Source organism: Prenolepis imparis, unplaced genomic scaffold (assembly GCF_030444845.1).
Source record: "Prenolepis imparis isolate NDT839.2.m4 unplaced genomic scaffold, iyPreImpa1.0 SCAF_3, whole genome shotgun sequence".
In the NCBI taxonomy this organism is placed as follows: domain Eukaryota; kingdom Metazoa; phylum Arthropoda; class Insecta; order Hymenoptera; family Formicidae; genus Prenolepis; species Prenolepis imparis.
The window spans coordinates 12,289,210-12,310,911 of NW_028141161.1; the positions used below are offsets into that span (position 1 = coordinate 12,289,210).

Here is a 21,702-nt window from a genome sequence, read left to right on the forward strand (position 1 = left end):
TATAAAAATACTATAAAAAAGAGATTCAAAATATTTTTATGCATTAAGCGAAATTCACGACATGTTAATTTCGTGATAATCTAGTGAAAAAAATACGCGTGTTGTATTATATCGCAAGTAACTGGCAAAAAAGGCTAATGGAAGCAAACGTGAACGATCGCGGGTAATTTACTGGTGGTACACAGACACATTAATACGGAAGATACGAATAAGTGCAACGATGGAAATAAAGATGATAAAAAACATAACATGAGCAAGCAAGTCGGAATCAGACAGTTGTGAACGGGGTGAAGAAAATCTAATAGGCACAAGTATTTATATATAAGGTATTTTGATGTTGCTCGATAACGTTGCATTCTTCGCACATGTGTAATACACGTATATTAAAGACATAATTTATTTATATTAAATATATATTAAAATCAATTCATATATATATATATATATATATATATATATATATATAATGTATATAAAAATTCTGGCTTAAATATTAATGGTAGATTCTTTAGATAATAAAGTTGATTTGTATTTAATAAAATACTATCAAGTATTAAAATTAAAAATAATCAAAAATATAAGCGCACTTGGATAACATTAAAACAATTTTGTTTATTTAAGAACAAGTTTTTTTTATAGATATTTATAATTTGACATTTATAATTTCTAAAATATTCTTATAATATTTTTAAAAAATGTTCTAAAACAGTATTTAAATTTGCATGCATTACAAATAGAAGTTTAAAAAATAAATAAATGATTAAAAAATTAATTATACAAAAACACGTTAAAAAAAAAAATTATTATAGTTTGAAAAAAAAAATTTTACGCAAAATTACATAAAATAAGCTTCAATTTTCTTTTGTGTCGAAAATGTTTGAAATGTTTTCCTGCCAAAGGATTCCGGCATAAAAATCTTTATTTATTTATATATTATATGTGTTTTATGAGCTTTTAATTTGAGGAAGAATAATATAAATCGAGAGATAATAGATTTAAAAAAACTCTTGATATTAATTACTTAAAAGTTAGAATACTTCTCAAGTGTGCTGGGTTTTCTTTCTATAATATATTCCGGAAGTTATTCATATATCATTGTAAAACTTGAAGCGCCAGCATCACGTTTTATGCTGTTTGAATCACTACAATACATGAGGTCATCGTAACAGACAACATGATGTCACGCTTGAAGTGTAGATTTGACATAATCTTTGAATCCAATTTCTGGATATTTTCTTTATCTTACACAAATGATATTTCATAATTACATCATTGTTAAAAAAAAGCAAAGAGAACAATTATTAAATGGACTCTTTGTGATAAGAAAAAATAATAAATAAATAGCTTATAGTCAGATAAGTTAATTAATAATGTTATATTATCTGCACAAATATAATATTATTTTAATTGAAAGATAGATAGAGATAGCGGAAATAATTAAGAGAAAAAAATATTTCTAAAACATTAACTTTCATAATTCTTAATGTGATACAAATAAGAAAAATAAACATAAAAAAATATTGTAATTATTAAAATGAGAACTTTAGAAAAATATATTATACCAACATACTTTCAGTTATATAAAATAATAAGAATGTCTTTAATATTTATTCAATATATTAAAAATGTTTTAATTTTTATATTTAATAGAGCGTCTGTCAGCATGCAAAGCTTCGAAAAAATAATACAAAAAGAGATCATTTTTACGAAAATATTATAATTTACAAAATATTTGTTTTATTCAATTCTTTTTAAATTAAAAATTTTTATAAAAAAGACTACTTATTTTTTTTTAAATTTATTTTTAGGACCATGTGATCTTAAGACTTTTCCTATAGATATTAATGAAAGTTAATTAAATTGTACAATATTTACAAAAAGGGTTTATGAATAGATTTAGTTGTACAATGTATTCAGTATTTGCGTTTTTTATATTTATATTTACGCAATTCTGTTATCATGTAACTACGTTAACTTGCTATTTTAATTTCGTTTCACGTTAAAAGCCATAATAAAATATTTTTTATAGTAACATTTGTTATGGTTGTTAAGCTAAAAGAAATCCACGATCAAAATGAGCGTCACTGAACCATAGCGTCCATATGGTCACCCTATGCGTAAACACCACGAAAGTCGGCGCGTTTCTGTCAATGGTAAAAATTGAGGCTAGCCCCGACGCGCCTCCATAATGCGTACTTAGTCGGACTTCAGCATCAGTCGTCGCTGAACCTTCGTCTCGTGAGCAGCCACGACCGTCTGTGAATCGAAAACGCGAACACGTATGTAAGTACGCTGTATTACGACGCCGAACACGCCCGACCGTTTGACGCATAAATGAGTGAACACTTCAAAATTATTTTCTCTTTCACGCTCTTTATAAATTGGAAAGTTTACGGAAACGCTAATATATCCGAAGAGAATTAAGAGACGCTTCCGACGCGTCTCGTTCCTTTGTTCGTGTTATCCTTTTGTGTGCCGGTTTGTGGGTCGACTAACCTTGACCGGTCGGAATAAAGATATTAGAATAACAATACTAACATTGCTCCGTTGTAATGTTTAAAAACGATGGCATATTTTGCGAAAAAATATAGCCAATTGTAAAGCTAAATGCTAAAATTATTTTTGAATACGTTTTGTGAGGAACAGAAAGAGAGAGAGAGAGTGAGAGACATATGGACTACAGAAAGAGAAATAATATTTTGCTTGAATAATATCTTTTGTCGAGTTTTATGTTGCTGATGTCATACGAGAGCTATATTTTTTGTTTTTTTTTTAAATGATAATTTATTGAATAAAATAAGTAAATGAATTTATTAAGATTTTAATCGTGCACATATTCGTACGCAGCACAATATTTTTAACCGATATTATAATTATAGAATAAGGCAAAATATTTATAAATTAATATTAAAATATTAAATTTACTGTTTATAAATTTTGGAGCATCTTTCATATAATTTTCCTTTTTAATTTATATATAATATCATTCAATTAATTGCTACAAAATAATTATAAGCGGTATTTTCAACGGTATTAATATAAAAATAACATAAATTATCCAAAATTAATACAAATATTAAAATCTTAATATTTTATCACTTTTTATAAGAATTTCTTTAATCATCCATATATATTTCATCTTAATACATTTTTAAAAAACATACTCTAATTCGAGAAAGAGAGTGAGAGAGAGAGAGAGAGAGAAATTTTTAAAGAAATTATATAAAAACGAAGTCAAGGCAGTTGCAAGCAATGTAAAAGTGTGTCTTCATTTTGGATATAAGAAATGCATTTCCCTTACTTACGCGATATATGACCGCGATTTACGCCTCAACGCTTAATTTACGTCGCGTTACTGGTTTGAAATCGCGGGTTATTGAGAATAATAACGAGATCTCGTTACCCATATCAGGTTTTCAACTTAATTGTGTGTTGTGGTGAATAAACAATCCAAACGAACTACATTTTCATGAACGATGCCGCTTCAGATTGACATGAAAAATTTTATTAATTTATGAATTTAAATATTATTTTTGCATGTGTATAATATTATGTTATGATTATGTATTTTTACATTTGTTTTCTTGTTACTGAAGATAATTTCTGTATGTATATCTTTATGGTTTGATAAAATGTATTTTAGTACTTATATATATGCATTAAGATACGTTTAATTATTTGTGAGCTTTATACAGATTAGTTGGAACGAAAATGAAAATTATTGATTTCAAAAATATATACATATATCTATTAGTATTATTTTTTTATTATGTGACAAATTAATAAGATAAGAAATTTCCACTTTTTGCATAAAGATGATTCACTGAAACAGCGCTATATTAATTTCACTTTGATGAGTCAAGCAATCGCGATTTAAAAAATTCATTACATCATTTGACACACACTAACGAATAAGAAGTCTTGTTCATTCAATGACGATATAAATGTACAGGACACATCGCTACTTCTATATCAGTTTCATTGCATTATATCTATCTTGGATATGTCATGGTCGTACCGATCGTCCACTCATGTTTATTTTTTATTCACTGATACTGAAAAATGACGTAAAGTTTATTTTACAATTGGTGCAGTTAAGCAAGAATTATTTTATTAATTGTGAATTGATACACGATTATCGTGAGTGTATAATTTCTGTGAAAACAATTTATAAAGTTCCCAACTTTATAAGTATCTCGAAAATTATATATTTAAATATAGTATTAATTAGTTGGTTGTTATTATATTTCAATATCACGGTTTGATACTATTTTTAATTCAAAAACTTTGTACGTGATATTTTGATATCTGATGGAATAATTTTTATTGTGTTCTGTAAATGTATTTATTAATTCTCAATGTTGTAGCATGTCTAAAATTTTTATCATGTGAAAATAATATCAAATTTTTATTACATAAGAAATAATACGAAAGATTTATAAAAGTAATTTTATATATAAAAAGATAAGTATGAAAGAAATGTAAACATGTTGACAAGGCTAGTGTAATTAATTAGAATTAATTAGAAAATTGGATTTAAATTTGTAGCTATTAAAAAATGATAAATGCAGAGAAAGAGAGAGAGAGAGAGTCATCATATATTAAAATTATTGTAGTCATAATTAAACTATTCCATTATATTAATTCTATGCACAATTCATTACAACATTAAAGCATTAATTGACATATCTCATCAAATAATACATTATTATCTTGTAATATGCTCGTGTTTTCTGCATACACAAAGGCGCATAATAATGTTCACTTTGACTGAATACTACGCATTTCCGGTCTCGTTTACGCGACTTTAGTCCAGCTATATCGATTGTCATGTCTTCATTCTTCTTTATGATTCAATATGTTTTTATGCGATGTACATACATTCTGTACTTATAGTCGTTATATTTTTTTTTTTAGAGCGCATATCCATCGATATCCATCAGTAGTTTTTATATAAAAGTGCATAAAAATATGTTTTCATATATTTAAACAAACATAGCATGAGAGATTAATTAATTAATTTTTTTTCTACTTATAGATCAGACAAAATGGCTACTATCACTAGGTTGTCGATCGTAAAATTTCTCGAACTTGTAAGTATATTAATAAATTTAAATATTTTAGTATTATATATGTAAGATTAAATGTATCTCTTTAATGATTGACATTTTACTTCATACTTCAATTTCAAGAATAATATATTAGTTTAATCTTTATGCAAAATGCAAGTTTTTAATATAAACATTAACATGTACATATTATATTTGGATGATATATTACAATATAAATTGTGTAAAATAAATGATTACGTAATTGACTTTAAACACAAATCTATTGCTCTTTTATAACGTTATATCTAAAAAAAAGTTATTGACGTCATAATCAGATTCTCTTTCAATGAATAAGCTCAACAACAGATCATAGGGTATGATGTCACATTACAATATATTAGTTAACATAATCGGAAACAACAAGCAATTATTAGCAAATCCTGTGCTGCATAGGAAAATAATTTATTCTAACGAATTTCTCTATTCTCAGAATTTAAAATTATGTGAAAAATTCTTGAGAAAATAGGAGATTCGATATCACAAACTGCATAAATCTGTCAGTGTTTCTTGCACACATGTATTTTGAGCCGCAAGAGAAACATTATCCTCGAGGTCGTTTGATACTCCTCTAAGAACTCCATCACGAGCGCTTTCAAATTTATTTTTAACGGTACTGCGCTGTTCTTTCTGATCGATTGACCTAATTTCGAAATACGTATATCGCGATCTGGATCGCGCTTCTCTGAGATCGAGAAAACCGATGCACGTCAGTATCGGACTATTGTTGGGTGGTGCAGCATTCCGCGCTGCATATCTTTCGCGATTCGTAAGGCGACGAGAATGGAGAGTGACATAATCGACGCTGATTACCGCACAAGAGCGTTCTCTTCTCTTATTATGGTCCGCTCCATATCGTCCGGAAGCCGACCTGGATGAGAATTTCCGTTAGAATTCTTTGGAACTACGGGTCATAATGCGAGAGAGCTACGCTTTTTGTGCAGCAAGCGTTTCTCAGCCACGTTTTTTAGCGAAAATTTTAGTTCATTATATATTGTACTGAAATATATTATATATTTTGTCTTGTATTCATTAAAATTATTAACAGTATATTCGTATAATAATTTTTGCATTATTAGAAATGTAAAATGTTAAAATAGTAAATGTGTAAAATGAATTAATAATTTTAGTCTTCTTTTCATTACATAAAACAATTTTTGAAAGTTTCTTTTGATGAATATTTATGTAGTTTTGTTTACAAATTAGCCCAGACTCTCAGCATTGATCCTACGATTTTTTCAACTGCGCCGGGACAAGTGTTTCGTATAAATGTAATTTTATGAATATAATTTATAATAAAAACCTACTTAAATTTCAACGAGCTAGTAAGAACCAAACGTGGAAGCGCGTCAATTTCAATAAAAATTAATGTTTCACTAAAATTAATTTGTTGACAGGGCACAAATTTTTCTTGGTGTAACGATACAGTATTATTCTACAATTATTTTTTAGTTAAATAGAAGAATTTTTAACATTGTTTGTTGATAAGCTATAAATAAAAAATATATTTGCATTTATAAGCAAAAAGCGTGATATTTAAAAATTGATAAACGTTATTATTATATTACACGCGTTGTATTGTATAAATACAAAAGACAATAATAATTCTTGTGTCTGTATTCTTATATAGAATAAGCTTTATTATTATCTTTCTCTCTAAAAATTATTCTACATAGAATAAAAAAATTAACAAGATGCTAAAATGTATACCTAGAATTAGTACTAATCAAAACGTATAAATAAAAACTTGTCGTGCTGCTTTCTTTACTTAACACGTGGCTCTAGAGTATATATTTACATCGCTAATATATAAACTGGCTGATATATAATGCCACTCCTCAATGATGACTCTGGCTGTAGTGAGTGCGACGTATAGTATCGCGTGCTTATCGACATACACGTGGGTGACTCAAGCCCAGGACTCTTAAAGATACATTCAGAATCAGGCATGTGTTCATAGCATCAAGGGCGACTGGTACAATTTTAATGTTGACGCCAGAGATGACTCCGAGATGAAAATGACATAATTGTGTGACATGTAGCTATAAATTAATTCTGCATTTTTTATTTAGCTTTTATTGATTGCTAATTATTGAAAAAAAATTGATATCATATTTTATATTTTATACCTATATTATTTTTTATTTAATTTTTTTATATATTATATATTATTATAATTGTAAGAAAATGTTCTATATTATAAGAATAAAAATTAATATTCTTTTTTTATTAATAAAAAAGTCTATATAAATTTATATACATATATATACATATACAAAATGTTTTTATATGATTAAAGACACTTTAAGAGGTTTTTAATAACTTTTTGGTTCTGAGATTTTAAAATATATCGTTAACGTCTTCTGCTCATCATACTTAATAATATAAAAAATAGTTTCTCTATTTATATCCTTATAATTGTGTTAATGATTCGACGAGTTATATCGCACGATATTCGATTTACGAGTCGACCTGTTGCCTGGAAATAAAAGCTGTTTTCCAACTAGGGCAATAGTGGGCAATATTTTATTTATAATTGGATTGCGAAAGGGTCGATGTACTCTGTTCGAGTCGACCTACTTTTGTGAGCGATATCCACATCTTTACTTTGGCGAACAAAAAGAATTGTTATAGTTGTATAATTTTATTAGGGATGAGTGAGATTATAAATCGAATAATAGATACAAAATTTAGCGTACAGTTAAAAAAGTTGTTGCTTATATTTTAATAAATATCTTCTTTTAATTGCAGCTCTTGGTGTGCATCCTTATCGGATTGCACTACAACTCTTTCAATGCGGGAGATCAACATACCGCGATGATAACCATGGGTACTTTCGGCGGATACCTGATTATCTTGGTCGGTTTGTTCATCGGCAGTGTGATGGGAACGCCGGTCAACCGTCGTGTGGTATGTTAAAGCAGATCTATATTATTGATATAATATTGATAGATATTGCAAAATCTATCTTTTATTTTAGATATAAATCATAATATATAATTGAAATGAAACGCGTATAGTCTGATATTAAAAATTAATTTATAATTGAAAAGAATTTTTAAAAAATTAAGAAAACCTGTTTAAACAATTTATAATTTAATATGTAGATATTTAATTTCATAGGCAAGATACATTGCCAACAGAGTTATAATAATAGTACGGTTTTTTCGATTTCTATTAAATGTGATTTTTTTATTTCTTAGGACCTCTTCTTTTCGCTCATCGGATGCGCTTTGTTCGTCGCCGCGGGCGCACTCAACATCGACTATTTCCAAAAAATGATGCACAAAACATCGTTCCGCGATACCGGTTTGGCTAAGGGTTCTCTCAGTATTATTGAGGGCGTTGTTTTTCTCGTAGATGCTTTTCTTACGTTTCGGGGAGAGAATTGAAACCTGAGTCGTCTTTAAGTATAACAGGGGGCTTGCACGACTCCTCTATCGGTGTTAATCACAGTCCGCAATCGAGGGAAATCTTTTGTGTAAAGGATATACTGCCAAGAACTTTCCCGATATGTCAAAGAGAAGCTCTTTTTCTATAGCCGGATAGCCAAAGAAAATATTTACACAAACATCGTATGGCATTATCAAGCTTCGCTAAATCCATGATTCGTGCCTTTTATCACTTTACGCGAGATGTTTATTTTACCGATTTAACATGTTTTCTAATTCGATAACTTGAGAGAATTCTAGTTTGAAAACTTTTAGAAATGTAAACTAAATTATTCGTTAGACAGTTTTCTCCTTACTAAAAATTTCCTATTTAAAAGTCAGATTTTTAAATAATATAACTTTGCGATACACTTAACACCGATGATAGTACAAAACGTGCGAGAATCACAAAGACGACAATTATATATATGCGTATTTCATATATGTACGCACATATATATATGAATAATAATATTAATAAGTGGCAGTTTTTTCATAGAAACAGGCCAGTCGATATTATAATCGTTAATAATAATGTATTGATATTATGCAGTCGTAAATTTAAGTTATGCAACTATTAGATTTGACAAGAGCAGCAGCAATAAAAAGAAAAACAAGAACATGACAAATAAATATCATGACATGTTTTTATATGTCACACTATTTGCGTGTTATTCGACATTAAATTCATCGCAACAGTCTCTATTTGTTCGCTAACTTTTCATGAGTATTTGTGGATATTTAATATTTACTTCGATTTGTACGTTTTTATGTTAAGATTTCAATAATAAAGAATTATGAACAAAACTACGAAGAATAAATATATATGTATATCTATGGTATTTTCGCATCATTTTTCGGACATTTTCATCTCATCCATCAAATTCGTTGCAAAAAATGAAAATATTTGAATGAGACTCGCACGCTTGTTATCATGTTGCACAAACCAGACGTGACGTTATACAATAAAGCACAGGAAATTTCACATGACATAATTTTAACTTTAATATACAGGAGTAACATAGGGCATTTGAAAAAAAAAAAAAAAACAGTTTTGAATATATATATCGCGATGTATAACTAATAGTAGAGCATAGGATTATTAGTATTATTATGAGCAATAGGATATGATTGACTCTGATAAGAAAGTTTAAAATATTTTCGATTTATATTGTAATTAATTGAGCAAAGAAGAAGGAAGCAAGACTTTTTTTAATTTTTAAAAAACGTAGAAATAGATCGAGTGTCAATTAATGCTTTTTGAATCTTATTCAATCAACCGTATGTATTGTATTATTTCTCTCTTAGATCCATCCTTATTTGAGAGAAACACAGTATTATATTTTATTATATTCTATTGTTTAGAGAATGCATTATTCTTCACTTAGTTATCTCAGACTCTTTTAATAAATCATTTAATGATCATTCAAGCATTTCCACTTATATAAAATTGTTAATTGACCGCTAATTCGCTTGCTGATTCTCTCTTATTGAGCTAATTCAGAATTTTTACATAAAAATAAAAATGTTTATGAATGAACTTTCTTCTTCTAATCATACTCTTTATCAATGCTAATGATTTTCTTGACGATGTCGGGCAAAAATTTATTATAATATAATTGTCTTGCTAGAAAATTTACTTAGATAGAATATTTGAATTATTTATATTATATTAATCAAGAAAATTTAAATGTACTATTAAAGTCACAGAAATTAAATTTATCCCTAAATTTATGTATATAAATAATATCACATTTAGTATATAAATAATATCTCATAATCAATATCTCTCATAAGAGATAAAAAAGTTGTCTGCAACAGAATAATACAAGCTATCTGATAATAAGAAAATAAAACGCGATATATGTATATATAATCTATATATATATATATTTTCTAATGGAATTATACGTTTTATTCATATTATGGATGCGTTCGTCTTCGCTTTTACGCTAAAAGCGCTCACAAGCGTCTTAAAAATTGAATTTTAAATGTCGAGATCGATTCGAGATCTCTCGAAATCATATCGCATATCGAGGAGTCGATTTGCGATAGTATCGTACTGGGTAGCGCGTCACGAGAGGCCGCTGATACGCGCGTATGCACATGTGTGCGTGTGTTGATGCGGACGGGGACGGGGAGCAAGCTGATTGTGAGAGTGGAGCCGAGTAAGTGCATCGTCGCCGTCGCGCGTTCTTGGCAAGGGCAGTCCGTATACTTTATTTATCAATTATAGCGCCGATGCGCGGTGCGTAGCGTTAAATGTGCGTGCAGGATGTCGAACCCGGGCGGTAACAGGAGGAATGGAGCCATGAAGATACGTCTGACGAGTGAGTGTAGCGGTATCCCGACATCGTCGGGCGTTATGCGTGAAAGTCGCGACTGCACGCACGAGAACACCTACCTACCTACCTACACTCGGCCTGTTTTTGTTGTGCATCATTCAATATGGCCTCGCGCGTGCGAATCTCGCCCGGGGAGGGCTTCTACGCGAAACGTCAAATCGTTCGGGGGTCCAGCGTACCCTGCACAAACGATACGAGTTTCCTCGTAGCTCCCTCGTCCCCTTTGGTTATGTGCTTACTTCCTTCTGTCGACCCCACCGCGAGCACTCTCCGGGAGACCCGATGAAGAGACGTTAATTGTGAATAGTCGCCAAGTGTCTGTCTCTAATGTGTCATTATTTTCATATCCTTGACAAGGCTTACGCAAGAAATTTTTGTGGGGCATTACATGCTATGTTAATTTAACACAGAGCATAATTAACTGTCACTATATTAAATCTGATTCTAATGAGACTATTTTAAAATTAAAAAGATCAGAAAGAATTTATGCAGAAAGAATAGGCTCTTATTGTCAGCCGATATTATCTTTTTAATATTTTTATAATTCTATATATATTTGATTATCCTCTCCATCTCTTCTCTATTCATGTTATAAAGGCTGTTTAATCATTATTAACAATCTGCATGAGTTATAGCATTGTTGATATATTAAGCTTAAATTGACTTCATCATAATAACAAAGATAATAGCATTCAATTATAGTAGTTTAAAGAATATTATCCTATTTGTAATAAAAATATATAAAGAGATGACAGATATAAAAAGACAATAGAAGTTCTACATTATTACACAAATTGTAGATTATTAAATCAAATTTTGTCTTATAAAATGTTGTGAAATTTCATTGATTAAAATTATATTAATTGCTGAAAAATAATATATTTAATTTATTAAATTATATATATATATTTTGAATTGTTATAATACATACATGTATTATATACATTTGTACAATATGTAAAAAATATCAGATTTAAAATATATTTTGACACACACACACACACACATTATTACAGCTTATTACAGAAATATATATTCATGATTTTATATGTTTTAGTCTTATGCGCCCGTAATCTTGCTAGGAAGGATTTATTTCGTGAGTTTATTTTTTCTCATAAAGAGTTTAGTATGTAAAGATATAAATAAATAATTTAAGAATGATTTCTTGTGTGTAGGATTACCCGATCCTTTTGCTAAAATAACTGTCGATGGTTCTGGACAATGTCACAGTACAGATACTTGTAAAGCTACGCTTGATCCTAAATGGAATCAACATTATGATTTGTGAGTGTTTCTAATTTAAGCATAGTACATAATACATTTTATTATATATTAGTGCTAAGAAAAAAAAAATATTTGTTTTTGCAGGTACATTGGAAAGAACGATGGAATTACTATATCTGTGTGGAATTACAGAAAATTCCATAAGAAACAAGGTGGAGGATTTCTAGGATGTGTATGCATATTATCAAATACCATTCAAAGACTTAAAGATACAGGATGTATGTTTATGTTTGTTTTTTCTATTATATAATTATTTTAATTGTCTCTAAAAAAATCCAAGTTTAAAATACTTAAATATTATTTAGGCTTGTTTTTATGAATCCAAAATTAGTAAGATTTTTATAATAATTGATAAGGCAATGATTTTATGTAAATACTTTTTTGTCATTTGTTTTTTAAGATCAACATTGAATATTTCGATACATTATTTTAAAGAAGAAGAAAACATTTTATATATGTTGCAGTTATATATTTCCTAAAAATTATTTATAATATTTTATAATGTGTACTTTTAGATCAACGTTTAGACTTATGTAAGGCCCGTTCGGATGACACAGACGTTGTGAAAGGGCAAATTGTAGTGTCTTTAATGTCACGAGATGGTCACAATGGTGCTGTAAGTAATACGGTCGGGCATAACGCTGTGGTCGACGTGCTTGGGGATCTGAGTTGTCCGAATGATTTACCGGACGGATGGGAAGAAAGAAGAACCGGAAACGGTCGACTTTACTATGTAAATCATTACACGAAGAGCACGCAATGGATTCGCCCGAACGCTCGGTAATATTCAATATCTACGAATATTACTGAAATACAATATATATAATATGAAATTTATTCAATTAATGTTTTTGATAGGCCTAACAATGCTATTATACCAACAACACCGGAACCACCTCCGTTGCCGTCGTCAGAACCGACATCTCCTAGCAGTAGCGCGAGCTCGCCGAACGTGAGAAACGAAGAGAGTCCTGCTAGACACACGTCGTCCGAATGGAATAACGGAGATGGGACACCTAATCAAACACCGAGTCGAGACAACTCGGCGCAAAATACTCCAAGAAATACGCCAACTCAACAGCAACAGCAGAATCGCAATCTACAACAGAATCAGTATATGAGGATCGTGACGCCGCCGCCGTTACCATCCGTCACGAGAGATCGACGCGTCATTAGAGTTGATGAACAAAATGGCAATCAAAACACGAACGGAAGGATAGAACGTGGTCCCAACAACGGGAGTCAAACGCGAAGGCCTAATCGCATCAACAGAAATAGAAATAACGTTATGTCAAGTAGCGACAGACGAACTGACCCTCCGCAACCGTTGGATTTACCTCGTGGTTATGGTACGAATCAAATAATATAGTTTAATAGTTTTTTTTAATACACTTTTTTTTAATATACTATTAAATATACTTTTAATATATTGTTAAATAAAATTCTATTAAATTAAATTAAATAAACTATATATTTAAAAAGTATAGTATAAATATAATATAAATTTTATTATATATATGTATAATATATATATAGAAATGAGGAAAACCCAACAAGGTCAAGTATATTTCTATCATGTACCAACTGCATATTCTACCTGGCATGACCCGAGAATACCGCGTGACTTGCCAGCTAATGAAGTGGCGAACGAACTTGGCCCTCTTCCTAGCGGATGGGAAATGAGACAGACTCAGAGCGGACGAGTATATTTTGTAGATCACAATAACAGGACAACGCAATTTACCGATCCTAGATTGTCCAGTCAAATCATAAGCAAACTGTTGAGGTAAATATAGATATGATATAATATTATATAGACGAGTACCTATATTTATGATAACAAGAAGATAAAATTGTTATTCTTTTTATTAGTAGGAGGCAAAATAATAATATAATCTCTCAAACCACGAATAATGCAAATAGCTCTGTAACGAGTGAAACTACTGAGGCAGATACATCAAGTTCACCAACGGCTCAGTCTAATACACCACAGCAATCAACGAGAAATGAAAATGGAAATAACAACAATTCTCCAACAAGTGAGTTGTTGCAAATTTTTTCAAAAAAATATTTTTGAAAGAAAAAAGTACATTTATAACAAATTTTATGTACTTATATATTTTTGCTTTGTGTACATCTTACATATTTGATAACGTTCGCACAATATAGATCACGTAATCTACTCATTTCCAAACAAAAACAAAACAGAACATGTGCTGTCTCACACTTTTATCTTATCTGCGAATGCGTCTATCTGTGTAGTTGTTAGGATTGTTAATCAGTCTCGATTATTTTATCATTTGGACATAATGCCATTTCATTTCGGAAGAGTTTTGTTCATCAGGGCGCATTATTGTAAAGATTGAAACTTTTAATTCCATGTTAGTGTTATTAGCATTGAAACTTTTCTTTACATTTTCTTTATATTTTAGTGGAAAGCGCGTCATCTCAAAATGCTCAAACAGTGTCAGAATTACCAAAAGAGCTTATGGATAACGAGCTTCTTCCAAAATATAAACGTGATTTGGTAGCGAAGTTGAAATGTCTTCGAGCGGAATTGAATGCGCTTCAACCTCAGAGTGGACATTGTAGATTGGAAGTGTCGAGAAATGAGATATTTGAAGTGAGTAATTTTTAAAAATCATATATGTACTCATCTTTTTCTTTGTTTTAAAACATAATTTGTTATCAATTTAAAAAGAATTTATAGTGTTTCTTTTTATAATAATATTACATTTTTAAGTAATGCTTTGTTCTTATAGGAGTCGTACAGACTGATAATGAAAATGCGTCCGAAAGATATGCGCAAAAGACTCATGGTCAAATTTCGCGGTGAAGAAGGTCTTGATTACGGTGGCGTCGCGCGTGAATGGTTATATCTATTGTCTCATGAGATGCTAAACCCGCAATATGGACTCTTTCAATATTCAAGAGATGATAATTATACTCTGCAAATTAATCCGGATTCAGGCATAAATCCGGAACATTTATCATACTTTCATTTCGCTGGGAGAATTATAGGCATCGCCGTTTTTCACGGTCATCACGTTGATGGTGGTTTTACGACTCCGTTTTATAAAATGTTGCTCAACAAAGGTATAACATTGAATGATATAGAAGGGGTCGATCCAGAACTACACAGGAGCCTTACATGGATGCTGTAAGTAACGTATTTTTTTTAAGGAAAATTGATTAATATTTAATATGTATTGTTGCTTTGGAAACAAATTATTCTAGACAATTTTGAAAAAAATATTCATTACATTTTTTATTATTAGCGAAAATAGCATAGACGACGTGTTGGATGCCACGTTTTCTGTAGAACACAGCAGTTTCGGTGTATTGAAAAATCACGAATTAAAGCCAGGCGGTAAAGATATTGCGGTGACGGAGGAAAATAAAAAGGAATACGTCCGTTTATACGTAAACTATCGATTCATGCGAGGTATCGAGCAACAATTCTTAGCGTTGCAGAAAGGATTTCACGAATTGATTCCTCCTCTATTACTGAGACCGTTTGACGAGCGTGAATTAGAATTAGTTATTGGCGGTTTGGGCACTATCGACATAAACGATTGGAAGATGCATACTCGTCTCAAACATTGCACGCCCGATACATCAGTTGTGCAATGGTTTTGGCAGATAGTAGAATCATATGGCGAAGAAATGAGGGCAAGATTGCTTCAGTTCGTTACCGGCAGCTCCAGAGTTCCATTGCAAGGGTTTAAGGCTTTGCAAGGTGAATATTTACTTAATATCAGATGTTTAGATATGTCACATTAAAAATATCGCATTATAATTATAACATTGCATATTGCGTTTGATTATATAGGATCGACTGGAGCAGCGGGTCCTCGACTTTTCACAATTCACGCCGTTGATGCACCGAGCGAAAATCTACCAAAAGCGCATACTTGTTTTAATAGAATAGACATACCGCAAAATTATCCGAATTATCAAAAAATGCTTGATAAACTCACTCAAGCGGTTGAGGAAACTTGTGGCTTTGCAGTCGAATAATAAGGTATGTTCTTGCAATCTTATGATCATTCTGTATGCCAGAACATATTTAAGCAATTTGCGAAAACAAATTTTTGTAATAGATAACGTTCTGTAGATTTTGTCGTTTCTAAAGAAAATATACTATGTTTATTCTCTATATTGATAAAACACCAAGATGAACTTTAGGGGAATTATAGAAAGAAAGTGTTATAAGATATCAGCGATGTCTTTTTGACTTGTGTACAAATATAAATGGCCTTGCAATTATGAATCATGATGCCGATCAGTACCTTGCATATCGAATGACATATGTCTATTTTTAAACATAAGTTTGAGTAACGATTTTTAGAAAACCATTGATTTTTAAATATTATTTGATTCAATAATTCAAGTTGCGCAAAGATTATTATTGTTTTCTAATAAATATTTTGATTTATTTTCTATATTTGTACATTCATCAAGATTTTTGTCGACTTCTCTTTAATTAAAATCATTAATTTTGTTAAGTTTATCAAAATTAAATTCGTTAATTGAATTATGATATAAATATAAGACAGAGTATGCACATATATGCAAATTTTTGTGGAAGATGAAATCTTCTGAGGTTACGGTTATTATTATATGATGTTTATATTGTACAGATTTTTTTATTGAAACACGAAAAAAGTAGTATCAAGAATCTCGCGGTTATAAATATAGCAATAGATAACATAGGGAATTAATTCGCACAGCTAACGATGCGATTTATATTTGGAAGTTTTTGATTTCACTTTTATCACATGAATATCATTAACAAACTGCACAGTCAATTAAATTCATATCAGTTATCTATCGAATAATACTATTAATTAGTATATTAGATGAAATTACATATACGTATGAAATTCATTGAATTTCTAGTAGGGGCGGACATCAACTAGACATAATGCTGGCAATTTAGTATTTTGAAATGTATTATTTGGCCTTGGTGTCTCTCTCTTCTTAGAGAAGTGGAAAGTTTGTACATAATTTTGAGCGAAATGTTAAATTTAAATGAAAAAAAATTATTGTGATTTATTTAAATAGAATATAGAATTAATAATATTATTTTATTATTGGAAAGTGTATTTTTAATTCTATTAAATTTTTAATTTGGAGTAACAGATATATGATATAAAAAAATGTATATTTTTTATGAAAAGGCTGCAAATATAATGTGGCTTATATATATATTTTTTTTTTGACAATTATTTGATATCATTAGTATCCGTTTTTTTATTCATCTAGATTGATATTTTGAAATTAATTATATTTTTACTCCACAGGATTATAATATACCAGGATTATAATATATTGTATATTGTAACACTTTCGTTCAGAAATTTTGTAACGCAATCAGCAAATGTTATCACTATGTAACTTGTGCGACTTATGCGAAAATTATTTGCTGCTTGTTAAGAATTGATATTACCGAGTGCGTTGACGAGATGTAAATAATTTATTAGAGATTAGTGTAATAGAATAATATGTAAAAAATAGCGTTTCACGCGCAGACCCTCCCCCGGACGTAGTCGATTATGCACGTCGGCTCTGCAATGAAATCACGCTGATTTTAACATTGACACTTACAATCCTGTACATTGGCTTTAATTTTAAAGCATACTTATTTAAGGAAAGAGTTCATTCGACGGGTTTATGTAAGCTTCAAATGTTTCGATCGAACTGACTTTTTTGTTTGAGAATTTTACGAAACATATCCATATCTTACTAAGCTATTTTTAGTAAGATATAGCGCTACTTTTTTTTTATTTATCGCACGAAATCTTCATTTAATCCAGTTTATAATATTACTGTAAAGTATCTAATTCATAAATCACCGATTTGTATAATTATTGCATTATATATTTGTTTATTATTATATATATCATGCACATAACTGTGATGGAACATATCGTAGATAGAAACCACAGTGTAAAAGGCACCTAAAATCTTTTTTCGAATTTTGAGAATTGGTGCGTAATTTTATGTTTACTTTTACTTACACGATATCATATATATTTAATTAACAAAACTATATATATATGTAACTTATGCGACTTATGTGAAAATCATTTGCTGCTTGTTAGAGCTGATATTACCGAGTGCGTATATATATATATATATATATATATATATATATATATATATATATATAGTTTTGTTAATTATTTTTTAGAACAAAACGTTCCCACCCATCTTATTTGAATTGTGCAAAGTGTCACCTGTTTTCAATGCTTGAAATACAGTCTGAATATTGAATGTTATTATAACGGGGAACGTAATTATTGCGACTCAAGTAGGATATAGCTCTTAGCCATAGCTAAACTCGCCTAAACGAACATTTCTCTAGTGATGTCAATCTTTTTCTGTCACGTTAATTTCAAATATGTACACGAATCATAATCTATTTCTCGGATGCAGTCAATGCTTCAATATGTATTCTATCAGCGATATATATGCTAAAGTAAATCCACTAATTTTTTACGAGATATATATAACTACGCCAAATATGACATAATTAAGCAAAGAAGCTATTTTCGATATCTAGAGATTGCGACGAATTTAAGAGTAACAGATTTACAGACAATTGAGAAAGTTGACAAAAATACAGAGATTTATTGAGATTGAATCAATGCATATTGAGAATAACAAATTTTTATTTTCACATTTGAGATATACTCTTTATATCAAAAATTTTGTATTTAAAAAAGACATTTTAAATATAGAAGAGGTTTTACAATAGCAATGGAAAATTTCTCTCATAATTTCTTCGCTGCTTTCTTTAATCATTATCTTGTCAGTATAGCAATAAAGGCCTTGAACGTGCCTTGTTGTTAACGTTAATTAACGGGAAAAATGTATTTATACAATATTTTGGGATGTGATATAAATTTATCCTTCTTTCAAAGCAGATATATATGTATTACAAGTGTCAGTTAATATTATGACGATCATATAAACGAATAAAAAAAAATGACAGAGTAATAAGATTATAATTCAAGTGTGAAAAATAGCCAAAGAAGCATTCTGGAAAATTAAATATCTATTATTTGAAAGGAATTTTGTCTATATAAGTACATCTCAAAATAATTAGAATATTATAAATAATTTGCAATTTTTCTTAATCTTTTATTATCTCTTTCTAATTCTTAGCTATCATTATGTAAATGTCTCTTTCTAAAAATTATATGTTATATGTGTATTGTGTTAAATGAGTGATATTTAACATCGAAAATTAGATATTTCATTAGAACATTGTATATACGATATACATATACTTTGTGAATTATGTTATAATTTTAATTATAGTGATGTATATATGGGAAATTTCACATATTTAGTAAAAATTATTATATATTGGATGACACAAAATATGATTATTCTGTTGTTTATCAAATATATATTGAGAGGAAAAGAATTATGAATAAAAAAAGAAAGAAAACGAGAGAGACAATATTTAGAAGTCACATAAACAATACGTATAAATAAATGTATTGCATATTAGTATGTTGCACAAAATAAACTTGCTTGTAAGGCATAAGTATTGCAGGGAGATTTGTTGAAATTAGAAAATAGATGCACAAATTTAAATATATGATTATAATCTGCAATTTGTTTTATTCTAAATAATAGTAATCGCGAGTCGCGTTTTTTAATCCTTTATCGATTCATTCTGCTGATTCTATATATTATTAGAATTAGTTGAACAAAGTCTGTGCACAGAATAGTGATGCATCTACTTATAGAAACGATACAGTTTTGTATATACGTATGTTAAAACTTTATCAACTAAATGCAATGAGAGATATATCGGTAAAGGTTTAAATACACAAACATTATGAGAAAAAAGATAATTAACTTCGCAGTAACAATTATACTCGTCTTTTTTTCTGAATGTCAATTAACTGACATTAGTATTTAGGGTTGTATTACAGAAATTCCTTTTTCTATGACTATAAATGATTGATTAAGAGGACAAAATAGAGAAATCTTATTGCGCCAACTGACAAAAAATTTGTATTTTTAAAAAATTAAAATATGTATTTAACAGTTCTCTCTAAAAATTTGTGAAAAAATTGCACAAATTATAAATTAATATATATAATTAATGTAATATTATTTATAAATTTTAAATTGTATGATCCTTTGTGCTGATAATTGGGAGATTATGCGTACTATTATATATATATTACTGCGAATGTATTATTACAGCTAAAATCATGTTACTAATCATCATTATTGCGCAAGCCTTTCAGGAAACAAATGTATATAATTTTTCCTTTTGTATTCTGGACGAAATGTATATTTTAATAAAATATTAAAAGTATGAAATCTTCTAATGTGCGTTAATATGATTTTCACTTTATCACACGATATCATATACAAATCATATAAATTATTATTGCTACTTGTGTTTTCGTTAATAAAGCACTAACATAATTATATAATTTTTACGTAATTTTATATTTATATTAAATTAAAATGAGGTAATATTGAAAGAGAAGTTCCGTCCTTTCCAATTTTGTCAAAACTTTACAATATTGTGTATTTTTGTGCGTGAAACACGAATCTATAAATTCAAATTGTCGCTCTCAAATAAAGAAAAGCGTATTTTAATTTACAGATTCGTGTTTCACGCACACAAATATACAAAATATTGTAAAGTTTCGGAGAGGATTTTCATAAAATTATTATCCAAAATTTATGTAAAAAATTAATGCGACTCACCGATACGATGCTAAGCAGCGGAGTTGTAAACTGTAAAATATAAATACATAAGAATTATATAGTGAAATTTGAAATAATTGATATTTTGAAAAATAAAATTATTATTTACATTGTTTTTTATTTTATAAATAAATTTATTGAATAGATATTTAAAACATTACATTATCTTTATTAAAAAAATGTTTTTAATAAAATAAATAATAGTAATAATAAAATATAAATAATAAATAAATTATTTACCATATAGTTGCTCCGCCGTTACCCGATGCCATCCTGAGTCTCCTCTCTTCCTCTCTTTTTCCTCCGTTCCTCCTAGTTTCCTTATGTAAAAATAAAACAAGAAAATATTATACATATATGATACTGAATGCACGAGAAATGTATCATGCAAATATGAGTATATTTAATTAAACTTAAATAAAGAATAAATAAATAATAAATAAATCCATTTACCATATAGTTGTTCGGCCGTTGGCCGAGGCCACCCCGGGCCTTCTCCTCGTAGAAGAATAAGCACTTGGAAACACTTGCACTCGCGTTACGTTTTTTCGTTCGCGACGCGCGCGGCGACGCCCGGGTTTTAATTATCATATAATTTCGACGCGTTTCGGTAAAACGCGAGAATCGCGAGAGCTTATTCGCGCGCGAATAAAACCGATGCTCCGTTTCCCACTTATCGCGAGACATTATCGAACGACAACGGCGACTTTTCCCGCGACGCACTTAGTCGCCGATAAACGCAAATTACGAGCCTAATTCGTCGCGTAACGATACTTGGACGACCGG

At 29.5% G+C, this 21,702-nt stretch overlaps 2 protein-coding genes and 1 long non-coding RNA gene across 6 annotated transcripts; 2 read left to right on the plus strand and 1 right to left on the minus strand.

The window, feature by feature from the left end:
• The first annotated feature begins 2,195 nt into the window (after positions 1-2,195).
• On the plus strand, positions 2,196-8,649 carry LOC145933678 (protein snakeskin). Of its 2 annotated transcripts, none has more exons than XM_083033644.1 (4): positions 2,196-2,283; positions 5,039-5,093; positions 7,860-8,018; positions 8,312-8,649. In XM_083033644.1, the coding sequence occupies exons 2-4, from the start codon at positions 5,049-5,051 to the stop codon at positions 8,498-8,500; spliced, it is 393 nt and encodes a 130-aa protein (XP_082889770.1). In that variant the 5' UTR covers positions 2,196-2,283; positions 5,039-5,048; the 3' UTR covers positions 8,501-8,649. The 2 variants fall into 2 exon arrangements, with proteins under 2 accessions (XP_082889770.1, XP_082889771.1); XM_083033645.1 differs by having other exon boundaries at positions 2,204-2,279.
• A 2,012-nt stretch (positions 8,650-10,661) lies between these two features.
• On the plus strand, positions 10,662-18,670 carry Smurf (SMAD specific E3 ubiquitin protein ligase). 3 transcript variants are annotated; one of them, XM_083033396.1, is made up of 13 exons: positions 10,662-10,869; positions 11,942-11,980; positions 12,060-12,168; positions 12,253-12,386; positions 12,684-12,948; positions 13,027-13,517; positions 13,705-13,954; positions 14,041-14,207; positions 14,601-14,791; positions 14,931-15,328; positions 15,447-15,907; positions 16,001-16,192; positions 17,475-18,670. In XM_083033396.1, the coding sequence occupies exons 1-12, from the start codon at positions 10,815-10,817 to the stop codon at positions 16,186-16,188; spliced, it is 2,748 nt and encodes a 915-aa protein (XP_082889522.1). In that variant the 5' UTR covers positions 10,662-10,814; the 3' UTR covers positions 16,189-16,192; positions 17,475-18,670. The 3 variants fall into 3 exon arrangements, with proteins under 3 accessions (XP_082889522.1, XP_082889520.1, XP_082889523.1); XM_083033394.1 differs by having other exon boundaries at positions 16,001-18,670; XM_083033397.1 differs by having other exon boundaries at positions 14,044-14,207; positions 16,001-18,670.
• Positions 18,671-20,913: 2,243 nt separating this feature from the next.
• LOC145933882 (uncharacterized) lies at positions 20,914-21,485 on the minus strand. The gene is made up of 3 exons (XR_014424941.1): positions 21,370-21,485; positions 21,157-21,236; positions 20,914-20,946 (listed from the first exon to the last, which is right to left on the minus strand). It is a non-coding gene; the product is annotated as an uncharacterized LOC145933882 (long non-coding RNA).
• Between the last annotated feature and the right edge of the window lie 217 nt (positions 21,486-21,702).

What these genes read in the sequence shown, in the direction of transcription:
- LOC145933678 (XM_083033644.1), top strand. Translation starts at nt 5,049, where the DNA reads ATGGCTACTATCACTAGGTTGTCGATCGTAAAATTTCTCGAACTT. An exon ending in TCGTAAAATTTCTCGAACTT is followed by an intron (nt 5,094 to 7,859) that starts GTAAGTATATTA and finishes TTTTAATTGCAG; the next exon opens with CTCTTGGTGTGCATCCTTAT. An exon ending in CGCCGGTCAACCGTCGTGTG is followed by an intron (nt 8,019 to 8,311) that starts GTATGTTAAAGC and finishes TTTATTTCTTAG; the next exon opens with GACCTCTTCTTTTCGCTCAT.
- Smurf (XM_083033394.1), top strand. Translation starts at nt 10,815, where the DNA reads ATGTCGAACCCGGGCGGTAACAGGAGGAATGGAGCCATGAAGATACGT. An exon ending in TGGAATCAACATTATGATTT is followed by an intron (nt 12,169 to 12,252) that starts GTGAGTGTTTCT and finishes TTGTTTTTGCAG; the next exon opens with GTACATTGGAAAGAACGATG. An exon ending in AGGAGCCTTACATGGATGCT is followed by an intron (nt 15,329 to 15,446) that starts GTAAGTAACGTA and finishes TTTTATTATTAG; the next exon opens with CGAAAATAGCATAGACGACG.